This window comes from Malus sylvestris, chromosome 11 (assembly GCF_916048215.2).
Source record: "Malus sylvestris chromosome 11, drMalSylv7.2, whole genome shotgun sequence".
NCBI lineage: Eukaryota > Viridiplantae > Streptophyta > Magnoliopsida > Rosales > Rosaceae > Malus > Malus sylvestris.
In genome coordinates, this window is record NC_062270.1 from 30,322,400 (window position 1) to 30,332,852 (window position 10,453).

At 38.6% G+C, this 10,453-nt stretch overlaps 1 protein-coding gene across 1 annotated transcript; it reads right to left on the reverse strand.

The window, feature by feature from the left end:
* Positions 1-541: 541 nt before the first annotated feature.
* LOC126591413 (polyadenylate-binding protein RBP45C-like) lies at positions 542-4,816 on the reverse strand. The gene is made up of 7 exons (XM_050257090.1): positions 4,406-4,816; positions 3,507-3,984; positions 1,635-1,690; positions 1,428-1,558; positions 1,210-1,306; positions 931-1,113; positions 542-842 (listed from the first exon to the last, which is right to left on the reverse strand). Exons 1-7 carry the CDS (start codon positions 4,682-4,684, stop codon positions 840-842), a joined length of 1,227 nt encoding a protein of 408 aa, XP_050113047.1. The 5' UTR covers positions 4,685-4,816; the 3' UTR covers positions 542-839.
* Positions 4,817-10,453: the final 5,637 nt, after the last annotated feature.

The window sequence follows — 10,453 nt, forward strand, 5'->3', positions numbered from 1 at the left end:
AAGGCTCCCTCTTGTGTGTTTATTTTGACTCATGTATATGTACATATTTGTAGCTTATCGGGGATATCAATAAATAAGCTTTCCTTCATTTCAACGTATTGTGTTAAATACACCAAAGAAATAAAAACAATGGATATAATTAAACAGAGGTGAGTGAGGTTATCGTATTCCATTTTAATATTGTGGCAATGGTGGTAGTGATGGAGGTTGTGGCAAGGGTGATTCTGATGGTAGGAACGGTTGAGGGTGGTAGAAACAATGAGGGTAAGGATGCTTAGTAAGTGATGGGCACAAGCAATTAAAATAGTCGGTGGTGGAAAAGATGTTGTGAGGGATTATCACAGAGACGGTGGTAAGGATGCCGGGCGATGGTAGTGGCGGCAGTTGGTAGGGGCCGCGGTGGTAATGGCGATGTTGGTGAGGTGTTGAGGGGGCAGAGACGGTGGTGAGGGTGATTTTAAAACACATCTCTCAACATTATTTTCTATCAAGTAGGAGGTTGGAGAGCCGAAAAAAATCAACGGGTGTGGAAGGATGAATATAACCTAGCAAAATAAGGCTGACCATAAACAAATTTATGTGCATACATCACGAATATCCGCTGCTGCATATATAAAACTCCAAATAACAAACATAAAAGTGCATCGTCTCCCGAATCTCACTCGAGGCAATCAAGGGTGCGGAGGAGGAACAGGAAAAGAAAAAAAAAAATTACAGATTAAAAGTTGATACTGCACTCCACAACATCATACAACAGCCAATACTAAATCCACAACCTGAGATGCACCGGAAGTCGATGATACCCCCAGCTTTCAGCATGTGAGGCAGGGAGTTACGAATCACTGCAACAGCGGAAACAAAACTCACATCATGAACAAGCCTAATCCAACATCAAACAACAAAGATGCATTTAAAATGAGCGATAACTACCTGCTGTTGCTGTTGGTATGCACCAGGCTGCTGGTAGTTTCCGTATCCAGCAGCGTAGCCTCCATAATACATGGCAGGATCTTGGGCTGGAGGAGGTGCGTACGAATATGCATCATATCCTTGTGGATATCCATAAAATCCAGCACCACCAGCGCCGTTCCACTGTGCCTGATCTGGCTGGTTCTGAATCAATTCAATCAACCAACAGACATGGTTAAAATGAAGCACATAGAACAATAAAGTAAAAAAATAAAAGCAATATGGTCGCCAAATAAAAACCTGTTTGCTTGTAGGACTGCGGCCCCATGAAAGCCGAATACTTTGTCCTCCCAATTGTGTTCCATTCAACGATCCCAATGCTTGCTCCGCACAAGATCTGAATTAGAGTACATGCAGAGGACAAACACTCATCTGATAAGTACTTTATAAGAAGGAAAGGAAGAGCAAGAGCACCAAGGAAACTTATATCAAGAATACCAGGAACGATGAGCTGTTACCTGTTCGCAAATTGAACGAAACCACAACGCTTGCCTACTGGTATCTTCACATGAACAAGCTCACCAAACTGACTAAAAACTTGCCTCAACATGTCATCATTCACACTGGGATCCAGACCCCCAACAAATATCTGCACTCAAAAGTTTCAGGAGTTACTATCATGCCACAAGAAATGTACAATGCCAACATTAGAAAAAACTACGCACTGTTGTATTATTTGGATCAGCTTCGCCTGGATTTCCTTGAGTACTTGGGTAGGAAGCTGCAAATATAAACACACAAGCACTAATTTATCTGATAAAATTGGAAGCACAGATAAAGTTTTTTGCAGAAGAAATCCTTATCAGCCTGGTACGCATTGAAAAACTGATAGTACAGTTTACACCATGCTATTATGGTTCCACAACTCACAATCTCAAAATGAATCAATTTGTCAAATTAACATGTCAAATAGAACTTTGTGTGCAAAACGACTTCCATGCAAATTATATATACATTAATACACTCATTTGTCTAAAGGTCTATCTCCTCCAACTTCAAACTGGCAGTGCTGAATGAAGCATTCCATATAACTGTTATGGTTAGCATATTACACGATGCACTGACCAACTGACAATAACCAACATTGTCTCCATTACTTAACAAACACCTCCCAACACTACCAATTTCATTTTTAAACAAAGGATTTGTCTTTTAACAAGAAACCATGGACATCATAATTATCAAGAGGTCAAGGAAAGGCAATTCGACCATAATCAAACATAATAAATTACATAAGCAGACATTTAAAAACTGAAGAAAACAACAAATCTAAACACGCAATTAAACAGATTTCTCAAAATCCATACAATGAGTTAGACAGATCACATAGACTCCACCCCAGAAAAGTCTAAATGAAAAAGTACTTCATAAACCTATTCCTGATACAATATTGGGATGCCCACTTTACCACAAATTACAAAGTGGCACTACTACCTAAATTACAGCGAAGAAAGGAAGATGATAAGATGCAAGCTTACAAAAATTTAAAAAGACCTGCTACTGACGCTCCAAAAGTAGGCCATTATGGACTCCTCCCTAGTGAAAAAATGTAAGGTTGGGGGAAGTGCAGTGTCTTTTCTGGAGTGCTAATAACAATTCCCAAATTTAATGGTGATTTCATTAAACATGTGTACTAGTCCATTGGCCTAAACTACAAGTTTAAGCATTTCATGCAGATATATAATCTGACTTAAGATGAGGGCTGAAATTTGGGAGCACATTCTACCCTATCAAATATAGAGAACATTGTGGAACCGATCCACAAAGAAAAAACACACTGGTTCTTCAACACAAGCGAAGTATTAAAAGAAGGATATATAAACTTCAGAAACGGAGTAAACGTAAACCTGACTGGCAAATGGAATAAATGCAAACCCGACTGGAAATAGGAACAAAGTAAACCAGACTGGTAAATGGAATAAAAGTAAGCTGACTGGTAAATGGATTAAATGTAAAGCTGACTGGTAAATGGATTAAATGTAAAGCTGACTGGTAATGGAATAAATGTAAAGTTGACTGGAAAGGTAATTCTTGAGTAGCATAAAATGCCACGAGAAAAGAAGTAAAAAGCTTCTGACATAAACAAAATAACTGACCTAAAATGAGGCCACGCACTAATGTGGAATCATTTCATCTGAAATCAGTTCCAGGCCCCCGAAAATGAGAGCCTCTCGGTGTCCTGCTTTAAGACAACATGAGTTTCACATAAGTTTTTGCATGTTTTAACATAATTAAATGCGCCCAAGTTTACAAAGGAAAGTACTCGAAGGAAATGACTAAGTCCCGCCAATCTTCAACTGAATAATACGGCAAATTTAGAACACTTGTGAGAACGTCACCTCGAAAATGGAAATTAAAAGCCCTAGTACTACTCACCAAACCATAGTTAACATAAGGTGCAAGATATTCATAAAGTACAAGAGTAGAACAAACATCTAAGAAAATAATTAACTACATTGAAGCCTTTCATACAGCTGCAGAAGTATTAATGTGGGTATTACCACAAACCATAATGCAACACTAACTAGAATACATACCTTTCTGATATTGCTGTCCACCACTGGCTGGTTTCTTAGTAGCCGCAGGCCCAATCCTCATCGGTCTGGTAGAGCAAAACTGGCCATTCATCTCAGTCATGGCTCGCAATTGCTCACCTTCATCAGCGAACCTAACAAAACCATATCCTTTGGATCGCGCTGTGGTCCTATCAGTTACAACCTTTGCACCCTTGACAGAATGGTAATTTTGTCTAAATGTTTCTTGAAGCATATAATCAGTCACATCAGCAGCCAAATCCCCAACAAAGACAGTAAAATCTGGACCATCATCCTGTCGTCTCTCGCCAGCACCTAGGGTTGCCCAATTCAGTCTGAAATTCTGCTCCGTGTTAGGCATAAGAGTGCCATTGTATGTCTGCAAGATCTGCTCAGCCGCAGCACGAGACCTAAACTCGATAAAACCATAACCTTCTGGCAGACCCGTAAGCTTGTTGCGGATAACCTTTGCGTTCACAGCCTACAAACAACTCAAGAAACAAAAATTAATACAACATACTGGGATCCACAAACCCTAGACGTAATGGGATCAACAAGGTACAAGTACCAAAAAAAAATAGCAAATATCAATTGGGATTTCAAACCCTAGACGTAATTTTTGGTCGAAAACTCTAAACCAACTATAGTTTTGATGTTTATATTGTAGTAGTTTTCTCAAACAGAATTTTCGGCTGAACAATCATCGAAAGTTTGGTTTTTTATTTTGAATCACATCTAGAAACAAACCCTAAATTCCAAATTTGAAGTAGAACTTCAATAAAAAAAACCAATCAGCGGACAGTAATCTTAAAAAAAAAAAAAAAAAAAACCCCATAAATTGAAACCCTAGATGTACCTACACAAAGCAATACAAATAATCATATGCGTGCGCGAGTATATACCTCTCCGGTGGGACCAAAGCAGCTGAGGATATAAGCCTCGTCCATCCACTGCAGCAAGTCACCGATCCAGAGGGAGCGGATCTCATCGGAGCCAGGATTCTGTGTGGTCGCGTACTGCTGAGGCGCCTGCTGGCCCCACCCAGCCTGAGCCGGAGGGGCTTGGCCCTGTTGCTGTGGCGGCATCATCATCCACTGCTGCGGCGGCTGCTGCTGGTACTGCTGCTGCGGATCCGACGGAACCTGTTGTGGGTGCACTCCTCCTGATGGTTGTTGCATCATGGTGAAGATAAAGGCGGGTGTTTGGGTACGGGGATGAGGGTGTCCTCGTGGAGGAAGAAGGAGGACTGCGGCGCGGTTTGGGAACACCGATAACTTCAATCCCGGATTGGGTTTTGAGAGAGGGAGATATTTTCGTGGTAGGGATGGTTTATATAGACGGAAGGTTACGGAGTGACACGTGGCGACCTAGTATTGGTTGAACTGTGAGAGATTGTTGACTATTCGGCCGATGGGCCGGTCCTGGGCCTGACCCTGACCCTGACCCAAACCCTAATTTTTCTTAAACCTTGAATTCCCCAAAATCAATGTACGCATTCAAAGTGATTTTCTGTTTGGTTGGTTGATTTGTAAAGTAACTATTGGTTAATTTTCTGTTTGGTTGCCAAGAAAGTTTGTAAAGTAATTTTCTTTGCTGTGTTTAATTTGAACTGCAGCTGTGGTGGTGGATGACGAATTCGATACCAAATCAGATTATTCATTGTGTAGCTTTCCCAAACCCTATCTCCCCTTAATGTAAAAATACATCGATGTACTAAAAAAAAAAGTAATTATGTTCTCATGCTACATAAGAGTTTATCAAGTTGTTGAAAGGTGATTCCGGTGGCGATTTGCTCTGTTATTATGTGAAGAATTCGGGTAAGTGCTCGGCGCTTGTCTAATTCCACATCACGCAAATTCCTTCGAAACTCAAATTCCCAATTCACATAATGTTCAACAAGACTAGGCATAGTAGAAATACTCTTGTTATGAAATCTGATAAGTTAAACAACCTAGGAAATGAGACTTGTAAAGATCTTTCGCCCAGCCAAATGTCTTCCCAAAATCTAATTTGATCTCCTTTGCCAGGAACAAAATGGCAGCACTCCAGAAAAGAACTATACCCTTGGGAAATATCCTTCCAAGGACTTCTACTTTTTCCAAACCGAACCATCTTGGTATCCCAACCATTGTCACTGATACCATACTTGCTTCTAATCACTTTATACCAAATGGACTCACTTTCGACTGAAAAAAGACTTCCTCCCTGATGTATAAACATCTTTTGACATTCATGAACTTGCCAGTTTTTCCACAAATCAGTGACATAAGGGATCAAGCACATCATCTTGCACAAGCAACTACGTTAAGTACCGGTGCTTTTGACAGAAACTAGCATGAAGTTATAATGGTTCTTGTTTTTAGTGGGTTTTAAATCCAAACAAGAGAATTGGTGTATGTCAATTTATAATTTCTAACTTTGATCCAAATTCTAAGTTTATTTCTCTCATCCAAACATAGTGTTAAAATACTTGCAAGAGTACAAGGTAATAGCAGTTCTAGCAAGGTCGTTCTCCACAGGAATTGAATGAATAATTTATGTAAAAACCAAATCTTAATTAATTATTTGAAAACAAAGTTTGGACAATGGTGATTTTATGGTCTAAAATATTAAAAACGAATTTAATTAAAAACAATTAAATAAATTGGCAAAGTAAATAACAAAATAAAATAGTTTGAATATCTATTTAAGCATTAGAGTTCCGCCGTCACCTTAACAATTATATGTAATTCTTCCAATTACTTAAGAATTACCCATGCATATTTTGAAGGTTAGGTTTTCCTAATATATATCCTGCTTAGAACCTCCAACATAGAACGTATATCTAACATGCAACCCGTCTGTAGCGTCCAGATCGAACATGAACATGCAAGACTCATTAAGTTTTGTGAAAACTTTTTGAAAAACCATACAACCCTTGAACATGTCGTCCATTCTAAAAAGTTACACATATTAACCGCAAAAAACCTTGGTCAATTTCAGGGACAGCCATTAGCTAAAATTGCATCAAATGACCTTTCTAAATATTCTAATGGTGGCCAATCGTCAAGACAATTAAATAGTTTCAAACATGGTGATTAATAATTCAAAACCTGCATGCATAATATCATAAGAAAATTAAAAAAAAGCTACATATTCTTGCTAAGGCTCCTGGCCTCACCCTAACAAATGAAATTAGTTACGAACAATTATAAAACAAAATATTATTAAGAACATGGATAAAAAAACACCTTGAAAATCAACTTGAATCGTTAAAAGCTCCAAAGTAGTGTGCTCTCTAAAGTCATTCTCTCTCCATAATCTCTAATGGCTAAATAGCCTTATTTATACTACTACAAAATAAAATTTTACTTCTTCCAAAAAAAAAAAGAAAAATCTTACATAGAAAATGTCTTCTAAAAACTAGGAAACATAATAAAATAAGATAATTAGGAAATAAAAGGTTTCCTATTTAAATAGGAATTGGGACTACAGAGAAAATTCATCATTTGACCAACCAAAATCAACTTCGATTTAGTCCCAAAATGTCTATTTTTAAAGATTGAGACGTCCCTAACAAATCGTCAAAATGAATCTTCCTTAAAATATGCTATCTTGACCTTCAAAATACCCAAAACGTTCAGAAACGTCAATATGGAAAAGCTGCGGGCCGGGTCTTTATTTCATTGCCACGGTCAAACTACATGGTAGAAAAATCTGAAATTTTAATACAATCATCTTGAAACACTCACGAACATCTTCCAATTGAAATCACTCCAAAATTCATCCGTTTGATCACTTTTTGCTTAAGAGGAATTCGAATGTCCTACATTGAAAAATTGAAAATACTTAACAAAGTATCAAAGTTCTACCAAAATAACCAATAAATTATAAGGGTAAATTACATTTTACCCCCTCAGATTTCGAGACAAGTACAACATCATACAATATCTTTAAAACATTTCAATCTCATATATTTAGTATTATTTTTTTTCAATTTCATACAATCATTAAAAAATCTGTTAAGTTACCGTTAAGTGATGACGTGGCAAATATGGGGTTCCTATTTGTGCTGACGTGGCTACCACATTTATGCCACGTGACTAAACACTTAATAAAAAATTTAAAAAATTAAAATAATTAATTAAAGAAAGGTAAAAAGACAAAAACCCCAAAATCCCCTTCATCTTCCCCATCAATCCAGAAACTTTAACCCGAGCCCACCCCTTTCTCCTTGCCAACTAGATTAACCCTCTTGTCCGGTTGCTCCTCTGCTTGAGGATCGTTCTGTCGCTGGCCTTTCTTTTGCTCCTGCTTCCTCTTTGCTTCATTCTTTCTCAACGTCTACATCTCCCGTTTCGTATGCGGATCTAGAAGCGCACTATCCGGCTCAGATGACTCGAATGGTGACGAAGATGGCGCGTTTGGTTGGGATGGCGGTATTTGGTGCTCATCCTTTCTCGGATCTATGTTGAACCCTTTGGCTAGCTTCGAGTTCTCCGGTTTTCGGAAGCTGCCGCCGATCGACAGCCCCAAATCCAGCTCAACCTCCTCCTCTTTCGATGCCAATTCAAGCTTCAAGTTCTTTTTTTGTTGTTTGCTCTGAAAATCTCTAGGGTTTTTTTGGGTTCAAATTTTCCGAGGGAGAGAAAAGGGGGAAGGGGAAATAGATGGGACGAAAGTGAGAGAGGGGGCCACATGCAGGAAACAAAACGGTGGGTTGACAGAGGGGTGGCTCGGGTAGGGAAATTTGGAATTTTGGGTTAGATGGAGCGTAGAATTAATGGGGGAAGGGGTGGTGATGGGGGATGGGAGATGAGAATGGGAGAAGGGGTGGTGATGGGGGATGGGAGATGGGAATGGGAGAAAGGGATAGGCTTGGGTGGGGAAGACAAAGGGGATTTTGGGTTTTTTTTTTTAATTAATTTTTTTAAAATTACTTAAATTTTTTATTAAGTGTTTAGCCACGTGGCATAAATATGACAGCTACGTCAGCATAAATGGGGACCCCATATTTGCCACATCATCACTTAACATAGTTTTTAAAGGTTGTATGAAATTGAAAAAAAATAATACTAAATGTATGAGATTGAAATGTTTTAAAAATGTTGTATGAGGTTGTAATTGCATCGAAACATGAGGGAATAAAATGTTATTTACCCAAATTATAACTAAGATTAGGGTAAAATATAAAGTATAATATTCACTCATCATATATCTGACCAGGAAACTTGTGGAATTCTTTCTATTCCCATTAAGGCTATGCCTGCTGACAGTTCCTTAGCAATTACACTTGTGGAAGTTAAAAGATTTGAAAACAGTAGGGATGCTGGTGAGATAGCTGGAATAACCAAAGCCATTTCTTTCTCAATTATCTCTACGAGTCCCGTGGGAATACTGTAAAAGTTTCCATCGGTTACGCCCGTTTGGAAATATCTTCTTGGTGTTCCTGCCTCTCTCTTATCATCAATATTTTTTTCTGGAACAAACCCTTTTAACCAATGTTTCTAAGTTGTGGCCTGATACTTTTATTCCTGGAAGATACAAGACTTGCTTGTAGCTGAGCTATCAGAGTGCTCAACTGATTGCCACCTTATTTCCCCTTTGCGCCTTGTGCTATTTTGGCTTTATCAGACACGGTCATCTCATAGAGTTGGACAATTAGTCAACTTCCAACAACTGTCGGAGATTTGTTTAGTTCTTGTGGAGAATTTGTTACCTCAACTATTTATTTGAAGACTGATTCTGATTCCTTTGAAAACCACTCGGTTCTTCTGTCAAGCCAAGATGTTTTTGTTAGTGTATAAGTGTATATGCTGAAATGTAATAAGAGTTAAGCTTAAATGTTAGCCTTTGGATCACAGTCCAAGTGTGTAGCTAAGATGTAATCTTAGAGCAAGCAAGAGATTAAGACATGTGTCATCACCTCATAGGGTAGATGAATGAAAGGTCAGATTTTAAATGATGTAATGAAAGGAATATTTTTTCCTAACAGTTTAGTAAGTGCACAATGTGTGCGTGTGAATTACATCAGAAATCTGCTCATTTGCTCCTTCTTCGAGCTCTTGTATTCTCTCTTCAGATATCCTTTATCTCTCTTGTTCAAGCTTCATTGTTTGTTGATATTGAAAGAATTACATACTAGATAACAGTCTGTAGTCTAACATGGTATCAGAGCTGTGTTCGATCAATTGATACTGGGCGTTTGGATCTGTGAAGAGAGCTACCCAGCAACTCAAAGCTGCGATCGAGTTGATTGCGATCTGAGTCTAACATGGCAGGATCGGGTAGTGGTGAGGTGAGAGCACCAATTTTCAATGGTGAAAATTATGAGTTCTGGAGTAATAAGATGAAGACCATTTTCAAGTCCTACGGATTGTGGAATCTGGTTGAAAAGGGTTTCGATGAATCAGATCTGAAGAAGGTTGATGAATCTGAGGCGAAGAAGAAAGACAAAGAAGATTCTAGTGGTGATGGGAGGATGACGCTTGTTGAGGTGTTCATGAAGGATGCTAAAGCTCTGGGTCTGATTCAGGGCGCTGTTTCAGATGAGATATTTCCCAGAATCTCTCATGAAGAAACTTCAAAAGGCGCATGGGACATTCTGCAGCAAGAATACCATGGTGATAAACAGGCTAGAAGTGTTAAATTGCAAGGTCTTCGTAGGGAATTTGAATATACCCGAATGCGAGATGATGAATCACTTTCTGTTTATCTTACAAAACTATTTGATCTGATAAATCAAATGCGGAGCTATGGAGAGGAATTATCTCGAGAGAGAGTTGTTCAGAAATTATTAATCAGTTTGCCATCAGCTTATGACTCTATCTGTTCTGTTATTGAGCATTCGAAAGATTTGGATGTGATTGAGGTACAAGAAGTGGTGGCTTCTTTGAAGAGTTTTGAGTTAAGGATTGATAGGCATTCTGAAAATAAAACTGAGAGAGCATTTGCTAGCCTTAGTGTGAATC

Bases quoted from the DNA above. Each gene is read 5' to 3' on its own strand.
- LOC126591413 (XM_050257090.1), bottom strand. From the start codon at position 4,684: ATGATGCAACAACCATCAGGAGGAGTGCACCCACAACAGGTTCCGTCG. The intron at 1,559-1,634 runs GTGCGTAGTTTT...TTTTGAGTGCAG, and splicing joins CTGATCCAAATAATACAACA to ATATTTGTTGGGGGTCTGGA. The intron at 1,307-1,427 runs GTAACAGCTCAT...ACTCTAATTCAG, and splicing joins TTCGTTCAATTTGCGAACAG to ATCTTGTGCGGAGCAAGCAT.